Source organism: Pseudorasbora parva, chromosome 2 (assembly GCF_024679245.1).
Source record: "Pseudorasbora parva isolate DD20220531a chromosome 2, ASM2467924v1, whole genome shotgun sequence".
Taxonomy (NCBI): Eukaryota; Metazoa; Chordata; class Actinopteri; order Cypriniformes; family Gobionidae; genus Pseudorasbora; species Pseudorasbora parva.
In genome coordinates, this window is record NC_090173.1 from 32,804,036 (window position 1) to 32,827,854 (window position 23,819).

Sequence of the window (23,819 nt, forward strand, 5' to 3'; positions counted from 1 at the left end):
GCAGGCACAGCTACTGTGACCCCAACAAACAGGGCAAGCGTCCCCAAAAAGAGCAGCTGCATATTCTCCCTACAGTGTGAGAGAAGAATGAGAAATATTTTTTTTCTGACCTGAAAAGTATGTTGCACACTAACACATTAAGTCATTGTGCTTAGCAATGAAAACTTTATCTTCAATGAGCTCATTTCATTTTAAACAAAATTGCAGAGCACAGACATCTTATTTTAAACTTTCAGAATAAGCATACATTTCATTTTAAAGCAAAATAATGGAATTATATATATATATATATATATATATATATATATATATATATATATATATATATATATATATATATATATATATATATATATATAAAATGGTAGCAAAAATTATAAATCAGCAGCTTAAGTTTAAAATGCACATTTTTTTAATCTTAAATTTTAGAAATTACTTACCAAGCCTGCAGTGATTTCTGCTTGAGTACACCCTGAAGTTGAAGAGTACGCGTTAGAGGCCCTTGCACGCAGGTCTGAAAGTGTCTACTCATGTTTGCATGTAATCATACTAGCAAGCATGCAGCATACACAGGGCTACAAAGTAATGTGTGAAGTTTCTCTTCTCATGAGAATGAATATAAAGGTCTGTTTATTGTGTTTACCATTGTTTTTCTTCTGTCATTTTTAAATCTTAAAAAGTAAATTAAAATGAAAGTAACATTTTCCTAATGATATGATGTGAGAACCTGTTGTGCTTACCAAAGCTTTATTTATTTGATTTTTTAAAGTAATATTGAGGAAATATTATTACAATGTAAAATAATTGTTTTCTATCTGAATGTGTTTTAAAATGTCCTTCATTCCTGTGATGGCAATTTCATCATCATTACTCCAGACTTCAGTGTAACACGATCCTTCAGAAATTAGTCTAATATGATGATTTGCAAATATTACAGTTGTACTGCTTAATATTTGATAAATAGAAAGTTTGAAAGAATAGAAATAGAAATCTTCTGTAACATTATACATTTCTTAATTTTGATTTGTGTAATGTCAGACGCAGGGGGTGCATTGTGTATTGCATTGCATTGTGTATTGTTGTATTATATGTCTGATGTCCTGTTATGTAGTGCCTTCTTGCGATTGTGCCACAAACCAAATTGCCCCATGGGGACAATAAACTTATTTACTACTTATGTGTCCTTACTAAATAAAGTTATTAATGTCTTTCCGTTTCTTTTTTTAAAGGGGTACTTACTGACTCCAAACTTTTACATGCTAGTGTATAAAACAACATTTTAATTATAACTTGAAAATACATTACTATTACACATGTTAGGGGCTTGTTGTAAAATAATGCATTGCATTTTAACATAACAAGATTCTATCGAGATTTGACAATAGCTTTTTTTGTTGAATGTTTGCTGTGGTCAGACATTTTCTGGTCTCAAACTGATGTTATTTGTCAGTTGTCTGAGAAGCGTTTGACTATTTTATGATAAATCAAAGGGTTAATGCTTCAGTTATGTCAGCACATTGGGTTTTGATTACTTCAGAGGAACATATTTAAAGAATTTGAGAGGAAAATAATAAGTTAATTACTATTATTAATTTATAGGACCCCAAATATAACAGCAAAGTAGATGCCATCAGTGTGGAGGGTGGTTAAACTATCACTGGCCACCAGCCGTCATAGAGCAGGTGCATGATCTGAAAGCTCTCTCACAGCTCTTAGGTTAGCCATTTTTGGAAGTCCGTATCTACAAACAGCGATTTGCCTTTGTGAGACTTTAGAAATAGCTTTACGTCTCCTCTTTTTCAGTCTTTTTTTTGCCTTCACCTCTCTCTCTCTCTCTCTCTCTCTCTCTCTCTCTCTCTCTCTCTCTCTCTCTCTCTCTCTCTCTCTCTCTCTCTCTCTCTCTCTCTCTCTCACTTCATCACCCCTTTTCCTGGCATTAAGTCCAGACCTGACACTGACACTGACTCTGTGTGTCATCCCTCTCTCTCTCTTTCCCTCTCTCCCTCATTGCTTCAAGGACCAGAGTGCCTGCAGATGCATTTCTCTGTAGCCCACTACCCCTCCCTCTCCTCCTCTCTTTCGCCCTGTCTAACTCTCTCCATCTTTTTCTCCCTTTCCTCTCCTCCTTGCTCTCTCTCTCTCTCTCTCTCTCTCTCTCTCTCTCTCTCTCTCTCTCTCTCTCTCTCTCTCTCTCTCTCTCTTTCTCTCAACACAGTCTAACATTAACAAAGCGAGAGAGCAGAGAGAAGGAGAGAGGGATGAACAGAAAGTGATAGAGACACTGAGCAAGTGTGGACACTTTTACAATTCATTCATCTACCAGGTGAGTCTCCTGCCTTTACTGCAGACACAACAATTGAAACAGAATCATCACTTTTTTCTTTTCTTTTTTTAAATACTGGAAATAAATATATTGCGGAAAATGTTTGGTTAATTAGAAAGGTTATGGCAGACTTGACCTTTGACGCTTTTTGTTTTTTGTATTGTATTATTAATTTTAATAATTAAATGTGTTTATATTAATCTTGGCCTGAAAGTCATGAAAAGTCACGTTCTATTAAATTAATTATTTAATTTAAAATAGTTCAAACCTTTTCATCCTTTTTTCTATACATCAACGTACATGACAACATTATTTTATTATCAATTTCATTGGGCAATATTCATTTTGCCATTAGGAATTCAATAAATGTAGAAGTGATTTAATATAGTTGTAATATATAGTTGACACTTTTCTGGCACCCTAAGCTGTGTTATTTTGCTACATGTAACTTTGTTTATTTTTTTTTTCCTTCCATACATCTGTGTATTTCTCTCTGTTTAGTAGTGTTAGATCATTTTTGTCTTTAATGGTCATGCTTTACACTCAAAACTCATGCAAATATAATCATGCAAAGAATTCAACGTCATCTTTAATGGCTAGATATAGTATTCACGGCGACGGCCTCCTTTCCGCGTATGTTAGTAGTTTTACATGCAGAAGTGGAACCACAGCTATATCTTTTTTCTAACTCTTTATCAGTATTTATTTAACTGGTGCTGTTTGTGTGTGATAGTGTGTGTGCTATAAATACATTTCAATTGGTGGCTTCACGTCTCCGTTTTCATATAGGCTACTGCTTTTTTTGTGTAGTCAGAGTTTGTAAAACGTAGATTGTGTGCCATTGTGTGCGGTGTATATATAATTATCTCTTTGTTTTGTAGGAGTGTGTCTCTCTGTTGTGTAGAGCCTGTGTGTTTCTGTGTATTGTTGTTAACATTAGTTGACAGTATTACTCTCTCCAGTCATGCGTGTGTGTACGACGATGTCAGACTAGATGTTCTGTACTTCTTAATTACTCGCTGTGTGTGTGTGTGTGTGTGTCTATGGGGGGTTAATGTGTGTGTGTACATTTGAAAGATATATATAGAGATAGATAAATAAAGAGAGGGAGTAAAATGCAGCAGTGACACATACTTTAAAGAGAGTAGATGGGTCATTCTTTTGTTATGAAAAAGTAAAGTTCTGTAAGATTTAAAAACATCTGTTTGGCATACGGTTTTAAGTGTTAATAAATTGCACTGTGCCATCTTAATTCATAAATTTCAGTATATGCTGGGTTATCCCTATTATAGTTATGCCTTCAGAGGGTTGTTTCATTTTACATTTTGTGCATTTCATTACATATATTTGTACGTATATCCTTTTTATCAGTTTACATTAGAAATGCATAATAACAGGGTTGACTTTTTCAGATGTGCATAAAACAAATTGCCAACAGTTTGTGGACTTTAACTTTTCATTGGAAAGTTAACTTCTAAAAAGATAAATTACAAATTTGGCACAAATTTGGCACACACTTAGGTTTTAATAAGATGCTAAAATGCTAGCTTTTGTGTCCATACTGTTTTTTTAAGTGTGCATATTTGCTATTATTTGCAAGAACAAGTTGGAAACACAAGGACAGAGAAGAGACCCTAAAATGTTTCAGTATAGAAAACTGAAAAATACAAATAGGTGAATAAATAAATATTTAAAAAAAGTTTTTGATGTGTTTAGATATATATTAATAACCAACATAATTGGGCATTTTACCATACCCATTTTACCCTTTTTTACCCATATGCATATGAGATAAAACACCTGCTTTTGTAAGATATATATATGTTCTCTTTAACAATACATCATCGCAATCAGCAACTTTTTGTCACATTTTTATTTTATTTTAAAAAAATCACCCTTAAAGCCATAGAGAAGCCATTTTTCACAGTTCTATTTCTTTCTTCATTCATTCAGGGCTGAAGTGGTCTGGATGAAAGAGGGAGTGGGTCAGTTTTTTCTCACAGGTGACAATTGATGTATGAGAATCTGACCATGCTGAACTTACAAAACAGCTCCAACTGGACTGGCCCAAATAACTGGTACCACCCGCCTGACGCCATCACCTCTCAACACGGAACAGGTGTGAGCTAGCGAATTATCTCTGTATCTATTTAAGCACCTTAGCATGTGAACGTACACTGTATGTATATGTGTGCCTGTGTTTGTGAAGTCAGCTTTGGGGTGAACCAGCAATTCTTATACTTGACTGAGCACAAACAGAGGGTGCCAACAGCTACACCATCAGCCACACATGTACACCCACACCCACATACAAACACAGCAGTCTCTGGCCTTGACATCCTCTGTTTCATTACAGGAAGGCGGAACTAAAGCGAGCAGACATTAGACACAGAATTAGATGCCCATAATACAGTTGCTGCTCATTCACACATACATAAATAAGGTCAAACTGTCAAACAAAAGATGCTGTGGTGCACTAGAATTACAGTCTTCAAAGAGACAGTTCTGTCTATATAATACCATGTGCATTTGCTCACTGAAATGCGGAGCTTTTACAAGACTCTCTAAAGTTGATTGTTGTTTTTTTTCCTTCTCTCAGATGGTTGTGTGGAAGATCTGAATGCGCAGATGGCCGGAGCAGGGGAAGGAGTGGTGCATGGAGAAAGGGATGAGGTGGACGAGTCACAGCTACACCTGCAGCTAAAGAGGAAGCTGCAGAGGAACCGCACCAGCTTTACCCAGGAGCAGATCGATGCCCTGGAGAAAGGTGTGACTCAAACCGTTGGCTCAAACTGAGCTTTCCATGCAAAACAATATCAGTCCTAGAGAGGACAGATTTTTTATTTTTTTTATTTTACATATAACCATTGTTTACTATAGTAAATCATGATAACAGGAATGAAATTTAAAGATGTACATAAAACATGAAATGAATGGATAACTGTGAGTGGACTTTGACTTGTTATTGGAGAGCTATGATGTCATTATGAGAAAGTCTATGGAATAGTTCAATACTTTAAAAATTGGGAATTATGAGGTAACACTTTAAAATAAGGTTCATTTGTTAACTAAATAAGTACTAATGAACTGCATGTTTAAAGCATTTATTTATCATTGTTAATGTTATTTTCAACATTTACTAGTGCATTATTAAAATCTTGGTAACATTAGTTAATGCACTGTGAACAAACGATGAACAGCTGTATTAACTAACATTAACCAAGATTAACTAATGCTTAACACAGATGTTATTCGTGCTTAGTTCATGTTAACTAATGCATTTACTAATGTTAACTATACAACGTTATTGTAGTGTTACCAATTATGATAATAACAGGGTTGCCACAAAATCTTTTTTTTTTTTTGTCTTTGATTTCAATACATACATAGTTATTATTATTGCAAGGAGAAGCTGTAAATACAAGGACCGTTGAAAGAAAATGAAAAAGGGTAAAAGATAATAAGACAAACATATTGTACAAGATAAAAATAAGAAAAACATACTGAATTTTGTGTTTCAATATATATTAATACACAGCAAAACTTGGTATCACTGATAAAGTCCCCTTTCCACGCAAAACAATCTCAGTCATATAGTGTGGATATTCTTGTGTCCAATTATTTTGTGAAAGACAGAATCATATTCTGCTGCATTCCACCCTTTCTTACTTTTTTATGTTTTGTCTTTTACTCTACTGTAAAAATATTTCATTTTGAGCCATTATTAACTCATCCTCATGTTGTAGCAAACCTGTATGTTTTTTCTTCTTCTGTGGAACAAGAAGAATATATATCTCAGTGTTTTTTCTTCCATAAAATGAAAGTCAATGGAATCAAAAGTGTGTTCTGAAGCAAGTCATACAGGTTTGGAACAACATGACAAAATGTTAATTTATGGACAGACTATCCCTTTAATACTTAAAATGTGCAATCCTTCTCATACTTAAGTCTATTAAATCTGTTTTCCAGAGTTTGAAAGGACTCATTACCCAGATGTCTTTGCTAGAGAGAGACTGGCCGCAAAGATTGATCTTCCAGAGGCTAGAATTCAGGTAGTGTTCTTATAAAGTATTTGAATGACCTTCTTCGAGATTTTAAATGTGTTAATGCTGAAGTGCCTTTAAACAACACAAAAAGAAACTGTCCATTATGCACTGACCCATATTGGGTGATTGACAGGTATGGTTCTCCAATCGGAGAGCCAAGTGGAGAAGGGAGGAAAAGCTGAGAAACCAGAGGAGATCAGGGGGCAGCAGTTCCTGTTCTCAGACACATACTCCCCTGAGCACATCCTTTAACTCCCCTGTATATCACTCCCATCATAGCAACAGCTCAGGTATGTCTTTATTAATGACTCACTTCACACTATTAGAACAGGTACATGTGCGTAATTGACAGCTAGATTTCTCTTTTGTTTTCTCTCCTATTTCAGTGTATAGTAAATTGGTTTTTGTTTCACTTTTTTTCCTGTTTGTTACTACTCTTTCTTCAAAATCAATTCAAATATCAGTGTCAGTGTTTTCTTTATTTTCATGAATATAGGATTGCCAAAGCATCAATAAACACAAAAAGAAGCAGCAGAAGTGATAATAACAATAATGAGCTGATTCTATCCTCTTCTGTTCTCTCACATAAGGCTCAATGCACAGTCGGAGTGATTCGTCTCTCTCAGCCTATAGCTCTCTGTCTGTCTTCTCCAGTATGCAGGTAATTCATGATCCCTTTTGCAGTTTACCATAGTATCCTAATAGGCAAGGTGTCAGTCCAAATGTATATATTTGTCATCAGTAAGTAAAAGTGTACTTATTGTTTTTCCTAGGATTTATATGCTAATACTGACACCTTGTGGCACACAAACGTATTACGTTACTAATGCCATTGTACTAAAAGTAATAGTTCTCATCAAAATTAAAATCATCATCCTATGTCGAACCAAATTGTATGTATTTGTTTGTTCTGTGGAACATAAGAGAGCATGTTTTGAAAAATGTGAGAACTAATGAGTGTTGCTTTACATAGGCCTACAATGTAAACCAGTGGTCACCAAAAATGTTTGCTTACCAACATTCCTTTGAAATATCTTTGTGCTCTGTAGGAGAAAGTCATACATTGTAACGACACGAAGGCGATGAAATTGTCGTTTTTCATTTGGGGTGAACTGTCTCTTTAACGCTCTACCCAGGAATGATTAGAGCAGTCGATTCACAAAACTTATGTACGGTTCTTAATGAATCGTTCAAAAGTAGGCCTACTCACGAATTTGTCGAATCCCCACATGAATGCATGAATTATCATAAAAAACGCTGCACTGTTAATATGCAGGTATAGCTTCTATTCAAGACAGTTTATATAGACTAATTTTATTTAAATGTCTTAATTAAAAAAGACATTTAGCCCTCTCCTGTTTGAGCCCTCTCAAACATAATAGCATCCGCCTTTTTGTTTCTTTAAAACATGCATAAGAGAGTGCTTTCTACAATAGTAAATAATGCAGACCGAAATTCTAGTACACGCACCTATTACGCAACTGAAAGGTATGCAGCGCTTTGACCCCGCCTGACATTTAAACTCATTTAAAACAGTTTTGCGTAGCGCCCTCTAGAGTTGCTGCTGGACTATACACTGCCTGCTGTAGTTAAAAAAAATTAACACTTGTCTTGCACGTATACAGCAGGTTTACAGTTCAACAGGTCAGTTTTACTCTATAAATCCCCTCCCTTTAGTCAAACAGATCAGCATTATATTTAATGACTTCAAATTCAATTACGTCATAGCAACACACCCAGTACAGTGCAGTAAGTCTAGTTGTTCTGACTTGACTAACACACCATCATAAATAATACAGTATAATCTTTTAAACTTACATGGGCTGTGTCTTGCGCAATACGCTGTTTATGAATATGCTGATACTATAAATAAAATGAGATTAATCTTTTTTCACTCTTCTTTTCTCTCCACTAGTCTTTGCCCTCTCAGTCCACCCCAACTTACTCCTGCATGTTACCTCCTTCTCCTTCGGCCCTTCCCCCTCTTTCTCGTAAATTTGACTCCTCATCCTACACCTCTCCCCACCTCCCACCCCCACCCACGGCGAGCACAAACACAGGTGAGTGCAGCTTTGTAACATCTTCCACCCTCACACCGCATATGAATACTGTAATCCACAGGCCAAAACACTGCATGGGGTATTGTGATTGTGATTTAGCTGCTTTGTGGTTTCCTTTTGTGTTACAAATAAGTCATCATTAGTGGCCTTGTGTGAAGAATGCAATGATAAGTCCCTGTGTCTTTTCCAGGATTTTTTCCCGGTGTTTCCGCGGCAGGGCAGACTGCAGTTCAAGGCGGCGATCAGGAGCTGGGACCAGGTCTGAGTCAGTACTGGACGAGACTGCAGTAAACAACATACCTTATCATTATCAGACTAAACCAGCAGAGCTTTAATCAGCAACTTTGAGGAAAATATTTAACATAAAAATGCGTCAGGAAACCCTAATTATTTAGATGATTTACACATCAGGGAAGCAGACTACGTAAGCCATAATCATCACAAACCTGCACAGGTGGAAGAGAAAATGGACTCCAGCATTTTTGACCTGAACCTTTATAGGCCTAGTCAGCACCATGGCAGACAATAGCACAAGCACGGGTAACATTCTCAGTATTGGTGGTTAAACAGTGAACTTCTAAAACTGCTTCATGTTTATGCAACACAAATTAGCTGTTTAATTGATGTGCCAATTACAATCAATATGACAAACAGCATGTGACCAAAATGAGGATGTTTTAAAACCGAATTTGAAGTTACAGTACTGTTCAAAAGTTTGGGGTTGGTAAGATTTAAAACAAAACAATATATATATATATATATATATATATATATATATATATATATATATATATATATATATATATATATATATATATATATATATATATATATATTTTTTTTTTTTTTTTTGGTGGGAGGCTCTTTTGTTACTATTATTACAATTTACAATGTTTTCTATTTTGAATAGTCAGCATCATTACTCCATCTTTCAGAAATCGTTCTGATTTGCTGCTGAAAATGCTTTATTTTATTTTCAATGTTCAAACCAGTTGAGCTGTTTAGTATTTGTGTGGAAACCGTGATACATTTTTCAGCGTTCTTTAGTGAATAGAAACAGCATTTATTTGAACATTTTCAGTAACATTAAAGGGATAGTTCACCCCCCAAAAGTGCATTTCAGTGTGCCTCTCAATGCATGTCACTATACGAGCAACAGTTAAAAATCTTAATTTCTTTTCTACTGAAGAAACAAACACACCTAAATCTTGGATGCCCTGGGGGTAAGCAGATAAACATCAGATTTTCATTTTTGGGTGAACAATCCCTTTAAAATTATACATTTCTTTAATGTCACTTTAGATCAACTGAATGCGTCTTTGCTGAATAAAATTGTTCATTTATTAAAAAACTTACTGATCCCAAACTTTTAAACTGTGTATAATAATGGATTTTGAGCAGTATTTTATGAGCCTATCATTTTGCAGTCAATCATAAAATAGCACTGATGTGGAGAAACCAGTGACAATCAAGCTTACATCTAAGCTAAGCAGAGACAATCAATCAATTGCACAAAGTAGCTTAAAATAATCAAATATGAATATAAATCGATGTTGCCGATGACAATCAAAAAACATTATTGCGAAAGACAAAGACAATCAAACACACAACTGATTATGTGTAATATACTGAAGTTAACTAATGATTTAATACTGTACATTGTTTAATGGACATTACTGTGATTTGGTTATTGCTTTATTTCTCCACGCTGTAACATTCATAGTTTTTTTTCCTGTCAGACCCCATGAACTCACTGTAGATTTGTATGTTTGTATGTTTGAATTGTTTGTTTGTATGTTTGAATGTGAGTGCATTTGAAAGAGAAAGATAGAGACAGGGAGAGAGAGTGAGAGAGAGAGAGAGAGAGAGAGAGAGAGAGAGAGAGAGAGAGAGATAATGTTACTGTATTTATTATTAGAATTGTGAACATTTTAGTGTAAACCCTTTTGTGGAATATCTTAACATTGAAATAAAAATATTGCAGTGAAAAGGAACATGCATTTTTGTGTGTTTGTCTGTAATTTGCTTCTTCATCATGCAAAGTTTGCATGCAAAGTATTTGTATTTATTCTCTGTGTATCTCCCAGAACATTCTTTTATGACTTTATGCATGTCTGTTTCCCTTCATCTTTATATTTTTCTCTAGGTAACAGTGAATTGGTTCACTTGCGGCCGTTTGGGTTATGTTTACTTGTTACTGTCACTGAACAGTAGCATTTCCTGCCTGTGTGCTGGTGGATTTCCTGTTTTTGTTACTCAAATTACCACACCCATTGAAAATAATGTTCTGACAAAGTTATTCTCACAGGGACTCAAATGCAGACAGTACATGAGTTATGAATAACGTAGATGTCATGAGATATAGATTTTTTCATCTTGCATACCAGAACACAAATATAGAAAATATGGCCACTTGGTTATATATTTGTATATTTAACAAAGGCAGATTAAAATTAAAATCTGTAAAAAAAAGAAAAATAAGAAAAAAAATAAGTTTGTCCTTGAATTTCTTATGGCACTCACAATGCCGGAAACTGGAACGGATACACTTAGAGGTCTGACTCTGGCCATATCTGAGATGTATCCTCCAAATTTCCACTGCGCTACACTTAATGAGCTTAATTAAGGCCGATGTTAATGAGCTGTGGAGACTGAGAGGGCAAAAGCACGCAAAATTTGAGAAGAGGTCACTGTAATAGTCACGTCTCTTCTATTCCCATAAGGCCTTCAGTCCCCAATCAGAGCATGTTTTATCTAGTCTGTGTGAACATGGGGTCTCCTCCCTCAAACTCATCGCTCCATCTCTACCCCTCCCTCTATCTGTTCATCTCTTGCCCTCTGCGCACAGTCTTGGCCTATGGTTCTCAAGTGAATAAACACATCCTCTGTTTCTCATGCAATCTTCCCTGGAACAGTTGAATGTGACAGATACAAATTATTGATACAGTTTTATTATTGTCTATATATTAAAATAATATTCCAGGTTCAGTACAAATTAAGCTCAAGTGGCAGCGTTTGTGGCATAATGTTGATTGCCCCAAAAAAAATTTTGACTTGTCCCTGCTTTTCTTTATCTTTTTTTGAAGCAAACATCTGGGTTTACGGTGAGACACTTAAAATGGAAGTGAATGGGGGAAATCTGAAAATGTTAAAATACTGACTGTTCAAAAAATTAAGCCACAAGACATTATGCGATTTCAGTTTGAAAATTGCTTACTAACCATTTCCATGTTATGTTATTTCCAATTTTACAACACTGTCGCCATGAAAATGCAATGCTGTAAACCCTCAAACCCTGAAATGATAGTAAAAAAGTATAAGTTTTAATTAAGGTAGCCTAGATGCTTTCATACATTTATAAAATCACATTTATGCTTTTAAATCCTCCAGACCTCCAGAACTTGGCGCCAATAACGGTCTCACCACAACCTTTGTTTTTGTATGTTAATTAATTAACATTTATTTTGTCTTCTTGAGGTCGGATTTAGTTTGTGCGGTAATCAACCGTATATGCCATGAAAGCTGCCGATAGTCAGCTATAGTCAGTAAAACTCATTTAACATTACAGATAAATGTAACAGATCCTCTTTTCTAAATTACTAAAATGTTTTGCACAAGGCAGGTTGGTCTGACTAATTAAAGTCCAGGTAGTAAGATGGCACACATTAGGTTAAATCATTGGTGGTATAGCATCTAAATGCCATTATAGGCAACAAAATACACAATTAGAACCATTTAAAATCCATTTTATTTTAGAATAACAGCTTAATGGCTTAAACAGTTGTTTTTTTCTGAGAGGGGTAGCCATTTTGAACTCTGCATCACATTTAGAGTCCACCAAACTCTTTATGTGTGTGTGTTTGTGCACGTGTGTGTGTCTCTGAGAGTACTTTGCTAGTTTCCTGTCACAGAGGAAGTGCCTCACCCAGCTGTGTTGCTCCCTATTGGCTCACGGTCAGGAGAACAGTGATTTGGGGCTGATATGGTGGCCGAGCGAGGGATAGATAGAGGGAGTGCAGGGCGAAGAGAGGGAGAAGCAGTCAGGACAGGTCAGAGGGTAGGCAGGAAGAAGAGAATGCACAGCTAAATAAAGACAGACAAGATGAAGAGAGCAAGTGAAGGAGGTGCATACTCAAGAGCATATCATTTCTGCTAAAGAGGAAATAACTCTGAGGTAAGACATCAGAGAGCAGATGAAGCTTCAGAGAAGAAAAAGATAGTTGCACAGACAGATTTTTACAAGTATAAAGAAAAGGCTTGAGAATTTGTCAATTTTGGATGACAAAGGATGTTGCTGTGCAGAGAGGCTTTTTATGGTAACTGCATATCTCATTTTTATTTCTGTACTGATCTTCTTTATATGTGCAATTTCTTAATGAAGAACAACATTGGGGGCTTTTGAAATTGTGTTTACTTTCTTAACCCAGAATTTTTGCACTGAGATGTTCCTTGATCTTTCATTAACTCAGAATTTTCTCTTGCTGCTTTTCACTCTTACTTTAGAACTGAGATTCAAGTCTAATCTTTTTCTCCTGAATTTAATTGTTTTTAAATTTGCTATAGAAATAAATTTTGAATGGACTTCACTTACCTTGTCTATCAATCCTGACTCAAATTATTCCAACTAGCAATGTTTAAAGTATGCCTCTATTCCTCTGTCTGACGGTCCATCTCTGTCTCTCCCAATCCTTGTACCAGTGTCTGATTTACAGGCGACGCTGGACGGGGTTTGGGGGGGGCTGAGGGAGGACAAAATCTCCTCAACTTTCCTGTCGTCAGCATTAATATTAACATAATACTAGTCATCAGATAACTCTCTATTCTGAATGGCTGATAAATGTGTGTGTTTTTTTCTCCTGAAAATAAACCCTATTTGGTATAACACACCTGGTGTTTTTTCCATTTGTAAATTCCTTTCTTTGTCATTTTATCACTTAAAATTGTTTCGTTTTTTTAATTTATTTTACTTTAGTGTCCATTTTTAGTTATAAAGTAGACATTTGTCTTGATAGACAGTGGGCTAAATAAACTTTAAAAGTAGGCTACATTAAAACTTAAAGAATAAGTGTTTCTGGCAAATATAGCCAATGAAACACATGATTTAGGTCACACAACAGTAGCTATGTTCAATTCAAGTAAAAGTTTCTTACATGGCATTAGCTGGAAGATTGAACCCTGGCCATTGAGAAAATGGACTCGTCGATTTGATTCGTCCTGTGACATGCGCAGTGCGCACGACGTAAGTCGGTCATTCCGCAGGTTGGACTATTTGACGCGGTATAGTGAAACCGGTAAGCTCAAGCTGAAGGTCGGTTTCGACAATGGAGTGCTGTCTATAACATCCAAATGAAAACCGAGTCAGACCTGATTTAATTCACCGTGAGATGACCTACCTCTGAACTCTCCAATAACGTTAGCTCTTAACTCGTCTGAAGTTTAGCACAGTTCGCTGCTGAGTAGCGCGTAAATGTAGCAAACATATCTGTTTGGTTTTTAGTATCCGTGTTTTAATAATATAGACTTTGTCGATGCGCTTTGTAGTTTTCTGTTTTTACGCGTCGCGACTCGGCTGATTCCTTTGGACATTCAGGTCCTGGCATATTTTCCAGGTAGGAACGAGTTGTTGTGCTCCTGAACTTTTGTAAGACATAACAAGTTATATTTTCTGATGATGCTTGAATGCATCAAACACAGTTGTCCTTTTTCTTTTTTGACTACTCGAATCCAGGTAACTATAGCGTAAAAGAGCATCACAAATTGTTTTAAGTAACAGCCTATCAAGAAATCTTGAATCTGGTGACAGAATTCAGTGTAAAGAATCTTAAAATTCTCTTAATTCCCCCGGTTTCACAGACAATTGGCTTAAGAGTCCCAGACTAAAATGCAAGTTTGAGCTGGTTTAACTAAAAGCAACTTGCACTGTTAGCTACAGAATTTCCTTTTGGGTTAGTGCTAAGTTGCAGATCTGGGCCTTAAAGGGATAGTTCACCCAAAAATAAAAATTATGTCATGATTATTTTACTAGCCCTTATGTTGTTTCAAACCCATATGAATTTCTTTATTCTGTTGACCACAAAGGAAGATATTGAAGAATGTGGGAAACTGAACAGTTCTGGGGCACCATAGACTTCCATTTTTTTTCTACTATGGAAGTCAATGGGGCCCCAAAGGGGCCTGTTTTTTTGAGCAAAACTTTCTTCAAAATATCTTCTTTTGTGTTCAGCAGAACAAAGAAATGTATACAAGTTTGGAACAAGTAAGGAGTTTGGAAGGAGTGTGAGTAAACTGACAGAATTTCAACTTTGGGATAAACTATCTCTTTTAAGAACTGTCATGGTTGGTACTGACATGATTTTATATTTAGGAACTCTGTGTGTGTAACTGGAATCATACGGGTTGTGTTTCTACATGTGCTCAGTATTTTAAAAAAAAACAAAAACAAAGAAGCCACAGTCACCTGATGCCACAAAGAAACCTAGAAATGTTTCAACATTTATGTCTGAGAAAGGCAAGAATAAAAGGACATTGTTTTTAGGCTAATCACATATATTTAGCAATTATGGAAACATGCTTCATTTTTCATAAATGTATAAAATGCCATTCAAACCAAGAATGTGTCAATTTGACAGATTTGCAATGCAGAAAATTCCTCTTTTGAACTAGTCTACGAATGCAAGTACTAAACATGCCACTATAGCAGAAGCTGGGTAAGGTTGTTTTCTCGCTTCTCCTGTGAAATCCAAACTTGCATGTGTAAGCTGCTTAGAATTTATATGATATTGGGTAAGCATGTAGTTTCAGACCTTCGATCATCTCTGATTTTATGATTGGCACAATTTTAATAATTCCAGTCTTCACGCAATCAAATATTTCATAGTTATTCCACACAAATTAGAAATTAGTGTAGTAGTTTTGTATATTAAAGTTCATTTTGTACCTTTCATAATAAGTGTCATAAAAAATAAGTGTCTGGGCAGATACAACTGGGCTAAAAAAGGGAACAAAAACATATGTCAAGTGTTTTAAGTTCTTATGCTGCCCTGGCCTGCATAAGAAATAACAATAACATACCTACAGTGGAATTTACAAGCTCTGATGAGTCGTAATAACCTGCAAAGTAGGTTATAGGGAACTGCTTAGTGCTTACATGTGAATGAGAAACTAAAGGAATGATACTATGCTTTACAAAAATATTGTTCAAAAGGCTTGCATAAAAAAAAATTTCCCACTTTTTTTGTTCTCTTGAATATAATACACACACACACACACACACACACACACAATTACTTATACATACTTATACTTAAATTATAATAATATATCACAATATTAAAAAAAATTGTCTGTGTTTTTGATCAAATAAATCTTGATGAGCAGAAGAAACTTCTTTCAAAAACATTACAAATAGTAATGTGTCCAAACTTTTGGCCTGTACTGTGTGTGTGTGTGTGTGTATATATATATATATATATATATATATATATATATATATATATATATATATTATTTTTATACACACACACACACACACACACACAATGCGCGCGCGCGTGTGTATACATATATATATATTTATATATACACACACATACATACATACACACACGCGTATTATATATGTGTGTATAAGAATAAAATGATATATATATACTTATATTTTTATACACACACACACACACACACACACACACCAAGGGCCAAGTTTAATCCAGTAATCAGGCATCTTAGCTGCCAAAGTCACGTGACATATGCATTACATATCTTATGCAAAAAATATATATATATAACTGGACTTCACTGATAATTCCAAATTACTTTAGTTTTAGAATTAGTTTACAGTCAAAATTATACAGATTTATACTGATATCAGTCATAGCATATTATCAGTCATTTCAACTTTGAGGGCACATTAAAGCCAATACACACTGGTGTCATTCTGTAAAATAATCCAAGGATTTCATGTTATTATTAGACAATCAATGCATTTTTGTTTCTGTTGAAGTGCTGGGCTTGTCGTCATGTTTGAGCTGTTTGTGAAATACATGACATAGATAAAATGCCTGAGGTAAACTGACTGGAACTTCCAGCTCTTATTCTGTGTTTTTGTATCGGTGTATGTCACTAGTTAAATTTTCACTTCCTTCAAGTATCCACTATGAAATAAAATACTCACTTCTCTTTCAGAAGAGATATTATTATTAATTATTTTTGGTTGTATTTAAATGCACATGTATTTAAATACAATTTTAATACAAATGTATTTAAAATGGTTGTATTTAAATGCACATTTTTTTCACTGAAGAAGACCAAACATACAAAGTGTACACTAACCTCCAATTAATCTTCTGATTTGATAGGGATTTGAGACGCTGATTTAGTTTTATGTATGTAAATTTGGTCACCAATCCATTGGAATTCTGGAGCGGTGGTTTGTATTGTGTAATCTGTAGTGTTTTCACATTTTAAAGAGTTTTAGTTCTCAGTTCTCTCTCTGTCTCAGTGATGGCAGATGTGATGGTCAGGCCTGCATCTCCATCTCCATCTATCTCTCTTCTGGAGATTAAAGCTGAGACGCGGATGGTGCTGAAGTCTTTCCTGCGTCACTCGCTCTCGATTCCACCTGGTGAGAGGCCTGGACGGATAGGAGGAGAATACAAAGACCCGAACAAATACAGGTGACACAACTCATTCAATCACATACAGAATTAAACACTTGTCATGACATGAAGTAAAGCAACTCCATGTCAGAGTAATTTTGTAAAATCACATTTTAAAGGTGTCATGAACGTACTCGGTTACTTTCGTAACCTCGGTTCCCTGAGAGAGAGGAACGAGTATTACGTATGGGAAAAACTCCTTTTCTCGAGAATGTGAAGCAAAACTTTTAATAAAGGTATCTATGTAAAGCGCAGTGAGCTGCACGGCCATAGCCCAGCGCGAGGAGCGCTCTGATTGGCCGGGCTGCGGCAACTGCAGGAACCTATGGTGAGGCGGCTGAGAGGAACGAACCAATGGGGGGCGTTCCAGAAGCCCGCCGAAAAAGGTGCTTATATTTGCATACAGGAGGCTATATAAGACCCTAATTCGCCATAGGTGTCAGGTTTTAAGATCGACTGAAGCGATACCTGAGAAGCATAAACACGGCACGGAACGTAATACTCGTTCCTCTCTCTCAGGGAACCGAGGTTACGAAAGTAACCGAGTACGTTCCCTTTCGAGAGAGGTTCCTCGTATTACGTATGGGAACACAATGTAAAGCGCCGTGTGTGCTGACTGACCCAGTATACCCAAAGCACATGTTATTAACCCCCGAGACACCGACAGAGGCGGCTTATAAGGGGAATGAAGAACCGGAAGAGTCGGTTCGTTTGAACAGCTGATCGGACATAGTCGGATCTTATGATGAATGAATAGTGCTTAAGGACTAATGTGTACAGGCCAAAATGTAAGGCAATCTGTTTGCCAGGGTCAAGATAGAGCCTAGATGGAGAGAAGCCCTGCTTGTAGAGCTGGAACCTCCAACTTGTAGAATCTGATAAAAGTGGACGGAGAGGCCCAGCCTGCCGCCGCACAGATATCTTCCAAAGAAATGTCACACGACCAAGCCCAAGATGAGGCCATGCCTCTAGAGGAGTGGGCTTAAATGCCTGTAGGACAGGTTAGGTCCTGGACCTATATGCTAGTGGGACTGCATCCACTATCCAGTGTGAGAGACTGTTTCATGACAGCACAAACTTTAGTGCGGCCACCGAAGCAATGAAGAGCTGATCCGACTGCCTGAAGGGGGCGGAGCGCTCTAGATACAATCTCAATGCTCTGACTGGGCAGAATATGTTTGCGTCTTATTCTCTCTGAGACGCGGGTTAAGCAGTGCAAAGAGCTGCATACTGAAGGGGTTGATAGCACTTTCAGCATAAAACCATGCCTCGGTTTGAGCACAACCTTGAAGTTGCTGGACCCAAACTCAAGACAGGAAGGGCTCACGGAGAGTGCAGGTAAGCCACCCACTCGGTTAACCGAGGCCACAGCCAGCAGAAAAACGGTTTTGAGTGATATGTGCTTCAAGCTCGTGTTCTGAAGTGGTTAGGAGGGGGAACCCTTCACGGCCTCCAGAACCATGGCGAGGTTCCAAATAGGGACCGAGGTAGGGGCAAGGCGGGCTGAATCTCCTGGCCCCTTTAAGAAAACACACAATAAGATCACTTTTCCCTAGTGAATGTGCCGCGATAGGAGCGTGGCTAGCTGCTATGGCGGAGACACACACCCCGAGTATGGAGGGGGGACGACCCGCATCCATTAGCTCTTGGAGAAAGCGAGCGGTTCCGCCAGTTCGCATGAGTGTGCGTCGATGTTTCGCGTAGCACATTGGTTAGAAAACCACTGACCACTTCAAGCAGAGCTGCCAGATAGCAGGGGCTCTAGCTTCCGAAATAGTGTTCATAACTTGTCAGAGAGGTTCCCGGATACCGTTGATGGGCCATACGTGGAGGGCCCACAGCTCGGGATTGGGATGCCAGACCTTCCCTTTCATTGGCAGAATAGGCATGGGGCTGTGTCTGACAGCTGAAACAGTATGGAGAACCATGTGCGGTTCTTCTAAAGTGGGGCTATTAAAAAGCACAGGCTGCAGCTGGATCGCGATCGGAGGGAACATATAGAGGGAGTCTGGGCCAACATGGGCCAGGGCATCCCTGCGTTTGCAGAAAAAATATTGGGCAGCGTGTGCTGTGCAAGCTGAATTGTTTGCGGGTAAAGGGACCATCCCCCTGGGGACATGGGTCCTCTGGATAACATGTCCGGACCCTGATTCAGAATACCTGGCACGTAAGCCGCCCTTAGGGAGCTCAGATTGTGCTCTGCCCATAAAAGGAGATGCTTAGCCATGCAGTGAACGGAGTCTGATCTCGGCTGCCCTAGCGATTTTATGTACATTATCAAGACGTGGTGGTTCTTATGCCGTAAGTCTTGAGTCTATGACAATGACTGTACTGATAAGCCTGCCCCTCGAAGGCGAATCTCAAGAATGGCCTGTAGTGGGGGTGGGGGGTTATCGTAACGTGAAGTATGCGTTTTTCAGATCTATTGAGAAAACCCAATCCCCGGGGCGAATGTGCGCGAGGATTTGTTTCACCGTCAGCACCTTGAAACGAGCGTGTCATAAGTGCTTTGTTCAGATGCCTGGAAAATGGGCCTGAGACCGCCACCCATTTTCGGCATGAGGAATTAGCGACAGTAAAAACCTGACTCGCTAGCGTCGGGTGTACTGTTTTCGCCGCTCTCTCCTTTAACAGTCTCAATGCCTCAGCGAGAAGCACGTGACTGACACTGCTTCTTACAGAGGGCTCGACCACGGCTTGAATCGCGGGGTCTGCGAGCAAAACTGTAGCGAGAACCTCGTTTTATATGTTCAACACCCAATATTATATACCAGGAATGGCCTGCCAGGCCTGGGCTCGTAAAGCCAGGGGTTGAATTAGATTCGGGGGCTGGCCGCTTAGTAATAGGGGCCTGTTAGCCGGGTTGCTTGTGCTGTAACACTGCTTTTAACACTGTGGGGATAGTGTTAGTTTTGGCGGTGCAGGCTTTGCAGTGGGCGCACGCCTCACATTTATATTGTGTGTGCGAGAGTGAACTTTGTGAAAAGTGCTTGGGTGCAGGAGTGCAGACTGTAAAGTGGGCACATTTCCTACATAGAAAGCTCTTTTGTGTGTAGTGTAAACAATGTGCAGTGGCGCACAACCTACGTAGAATACCCACGGTGCAAACCAGTGAGCAAATCCACAGGGGTAAACGCACACAGCATTAGTGTGCAGACGAGCGTGTTTAACACAGGCTAGTTGACTGCAATATTTCATCTCCAGTCACTTAACTTAAGGGAACTGGGAGAATGTAAGGAAGTGCGGGTGGTATGTGAGCCATTCCACAATGCCGTTATGCTCTAGTCTAGACTGAAAGCGCGCATGCAGACAAGCGTGTTTGACCACAGGCTAGTTGACTGCAATAAGGCTAGTTGACTTTATATGGTGTAATCCGGCCGCGGCGGGATTTATTTGTGATTTTGTGAGACTGAATTAACAGTGCTTATGTAGGGGTGCACACTGTGTAGTGGACACTTTGTCTACAGTGTAAAAACCTTTCCAGCCGCCTGAATAAAGGGGACTGGAAGTGATAGAGTGAAAAAAGGGCTTAGCTTGGCAGCCATTTTCCGACGCCCTTATGCTCTGACAGTGAGCGCGTGCTATGAAGTAAGCCGCGCTCTAGTCAGCAACGCGCTGTGGAAGGGGCGCGCGCTATCATGACAAGGCAGCCATTACAACTTCCTTGGCAGTAAGCGCGCGCTGCAGCGACATTGTTCCCTTTCGAGAGAGGTTCCTCGTATTACGTATGGGAAAAACGTACTCGGTTACTTTCGTAACCTCGGTTCCCTGAGAGAGAGGAACGAGTATTACGTATGGGAAAACTCCTTTTCTCGAGAATATGAAGCAAAACTTTAATAAAGGTATCCATGTAAAGCGCAGTGCCACTGAACGGCCATAACTCAGCGCGAGGAGCGCTCTGATTGGCCGGGCCACGGCAACTGCATGAACCTATGGTGAGGCGGCTGAGAGGAACGAGCCAATGGGGGGCGTTCCAGAAGCCCGCCGAAAAAAGGTGCTTATATTTGCATACAGGAGGCTATATAAAGCCCTGATTTCGCCATAGGTGTCAGGTTTTTAGATCGACTGAAGCGATACCTGAGAAGCATAAACACGGCACGGAACGTAATACTCGTTCCTCTCTCTCAGGGAACCGAGGTTACGAAAGTAACCGAGTACGTTCCCTTTCGAGAGAGGTTCCTCGTATTACGTATGGGAACACAATGTAAAGCGCCGTGTGTGCTGACTGACCCAGTATACCCAAGCACATGTAAATAACCCCCGAGACACCGAAGAGGCGGCTATAAGGGGGGATGAAGAACCGGAAGAGTCGGTTCATTTGAACGGCTGATCGGACAGAGTCGGTTCATTTGAACGGCTGATCGGACATAGTCGGATCTTATGATAAATGAAAGTGCTTAAGGACTGAAGTGTACAGGCCAAAACTAAAGGCAATCTGTTTACCAGGGTCAAGATAGAGCCTAAATGGAGAGAAGCCCTGCTTGTAGAGCTGGAACCTCCAATTTATAGAATCTGATAAAAGTGGACGGAGAGGCCCAGCCTGCCGCCGCACAGATATCTTCCAAAGAAATGCCACACGACCAAGCCCAAGATGAGGCCATGCCTCTAGTGGAGTGGGCTTTAACGCCTATAGGGCAAGTCAGGTTTTTAGACTCATATGCCAGCGAGATAGCGTCCACTATCCAGTGTGAGAGTCTTTGCTTCGTGACAGCACAACCTTTAGTGCGGCCGCCGAAGCAGACAAACAGCTGGTCCGACTGCCTGAAGGGGGAGGAGCGCTCCAGATACAGTCTCAGAGCTCTGACCGGGCAGAGCAGATTCGCGTCCTGTTCACCCTGAGATACGGGTAAAGGAAGCAGAGTAATAACCTGTGCTCTAAAAGGGGTAGAAAGCACTTTGGGTATAAAACCATGTCTCGGTTTAAGAACAACTTTGGAGTTGTTGGGCCCGAACTCGAGACAGGACGGACTCACTGAGAGTGCGTGTAAGTCACTCACACGTTTAACCGAGGCCAGAGCCAGCAGAAACGCAGTTTTGAATGATAAAAGCTTTATGGTCGCGGTCTGGAGAGGCTCGAAGGGGGGACCCTTCATAGCGTCTAGAACCACCGCGAGGTCCCAAATAGGGACCGAAGGGGGGCGAGGGGGGTTCAATCTCCTGGCCCCTTTAAGAAAACGTACAATGAGCTCACTTTTCCCTAGTGAATGTCCCGCGACCTGAGCGTGGTTAGCTGCTATGGCGGCGACATAAACTTTGAGCGTGGAGGGGGAACGACCCGCGTCCAGTAGCTCTTGGAGAAAAGCGAGTACTTCTGTTATCTCGCATGAGCGTGCGTCGATATTTCGGACGGCACACCAGTTAGAAAACACTGACCACTTCAGAGTATAGAGCCGCCTCGTCGAGGGGGCTCTAGCTTCCGCTATGGTGTTCATAACTCTGTCAGAGAGGTTTCCCGATACCAGTTGATGGGCCATACGTGGAGGGCCCATAGTTCGGGACTGGGATGCCAGATCCCCCCCTTCGCCTGCGTGAGGAGGTCTTTCCTCAGCGGAATGGGCCATGGGGCTGTGTCTGACAGCTGGATCAGATCGGAGAACCACGTTCGGTTCCTCCAGAGCGGGGCTATTAAAAGCACCGCGGATGCTGTCTCCCTGATTTTCTTGATGGTTTGTGGTAGCATCGCGATCGGGGGGAAAGCATACAGCGGGAGACTGGGCCAGACATGGGCCAGGGCATCCCTGCGTTTGGAGAAAAATATTGGGCAGTGAGTGTTGTCTTCTGAGGCGAAGAGATCCACTTTCGCTCTGCCGAAGGTGTTCCAAATTAAGAGAACCGTTTGCGGGTGAAGAGACCATTCCCCTGGGGGAATGGTTCTCCTGGATAACATATCCGGACCCACATTCAGAATACCTGGCACGTGAGCCGCCCTCAGGGAGCTCAGGTTGTGCTCTGCCCATAAAAGGAGATGCTTCGCCATGCGGTGAAGGGAATATGATCTCAGGCCACCCTGGCGGTTTATGTACGCTACCACCGACATGTTGTCTGAACGAACCAAGACGTGGTGGTTCTTTATATGTGGAAGGAAAGCTCTCAGCGATAAGGCGACCGCTTTCATCTCTAGACAGTTTATGTGCAGCCGCTTCTCTGTTTCCGCCCACAGGCCAGAGACCGGCTTGCCCTCGTGTAGGGCTCCCCACCCCCGAGTGGAGGCATCTGTCGAGACCACTTTCAACTTCGTGACTGTGCCCATAAGCACGCCCCTCCGATACCACTCTGTCCTCGTCCACGGAGCCAAAGTTTTGACAACGCTGTGGCTCACTTTGACGGGAAAACGGCCCCATTTCCATGCATAAGGAGGGACACGGGCGCGTAGCCAACGCTGGAGGGGACGCATGTGTAGCAGTCCCAGCCTGAGCACTGACGATGCCGAGGCCATAAGGCCGAGCATTCTCTGAAAGTGTTTCAGGGGAACGCGAGTTCCGGCTTTGAATGAAGTCGCCATGTTCTGGACGGATAGCGCGCGCTGTGACGTCAGCCGCGCGTTCATGAGTCTCGAGTCTAGAACAAAGCCCAGAAAAGATATCTTTTGAGTGGGTGACATCGAGCTCTTGGCGATATTGATCCTGAGACCCAAACAGTCTAAATGGTTGAGGAGCCAGGATCTGTGTGTTAGTAGTTCTGCTCGGGACTGGGCTATCACTAGCCAGTCGTCGAGGTAGTTGAGCACCCGCAT

At 39.9% G+C, this 23,819-nt stretch overlaps 2 protein-coding genes across 6 annotated transcripts in view; both read left to right on the top strand.

Annotated features, from left to right (window-relative positions):
• The first annotated feature begins 2,261 nt into the window (after nucleotides 1-2,261).
• Nucleotides 2,262-8,991, top strand: pax10 (paired box 10). Its single transcript, XM_067417077.1, has 8 exons — nucleotides 2,262-2,323; nucleotides 4,277-4,442; nucleotides 4,923-5,090; nucleotides 6,293-6,375; nucleotides 6,503-6,659; nucleotides 6,960-7,030; nucleotides 8,285-8,429; nucleotides 8,620-8,991. Exons 2-8 carry the CDS (start codon nucleotides 4,337-4,339, stop codon nucleotides 8,718-8,720), a joined length of 831 nt encoding a protein of 276 aa, XP_067273178.1. The 5' UTR covers nucleotides 2,262-2,323; nucleotides 4,277-4,336; the 3' UTR covers nucleotides 8,721-8,991.
• A 3,490-nt stretch (nucleotides 8,992-12,481) lies between these two features.
• Nucleotides 12,482-23,819, top strand: part of bcl2l12 (BCL2 like 12) — a 29,691-nt gene continuing 18,353 nt past the window's right edge. The window contains exons 1-2 of one of the 5 annotated variants that reach the window (XM_067416868.1): nucleotides 12,482-12,603; nucleotides 16,930-17,104. In XM_067416868.1, the coding sequence (XP_067272969.1) occupies nucleotides 16,932-17,104 (173 nt within the window). In that variant the 5' untranslated portion in view covers nucleotides 12,482-12,603; nucleotides 16,930-16,931. Of the gene's footprint in view, nucleotides 12,604-12,702; nucleotides 12,746-13,633; nucleotides 14,039-16,929; nucleotides 17,105-23,819 lie in introns of those variants that run through there. The other 4 variants (XM_067416850.1, XM_067416842.1, XM_067416859.1 and 1 more) reach the window with 4 other exon arrangements.

What these genes read in the sequence shown, in the direction of transcription:
- pax10 (XM_067417077.1), top strand. Translation starts at nt 4,337, where the DNA reads ATGTATGAGAATCTGACCATGCTGAACTTACAAAACAGCTCCAACTGG. An exon ending in GATCGATGCCCTGGAGAAAG is followed by an intron (nt 5,091 to 6,292) that starts GTGTGACTCAAA and finishes TCTGTTTTCCAG; the next exon opens with AGTTTGAAAGGACTCATTAC. An exon ending in CTGTCTTCTCCAGTATGCAG is followed by an intron (nt 7,031 to 8,284) that starts GTAATTCATGAT and finishes TCTCTCCACTAG; the next exon opens with TCTTTGCCCTCTCAGTCCAC.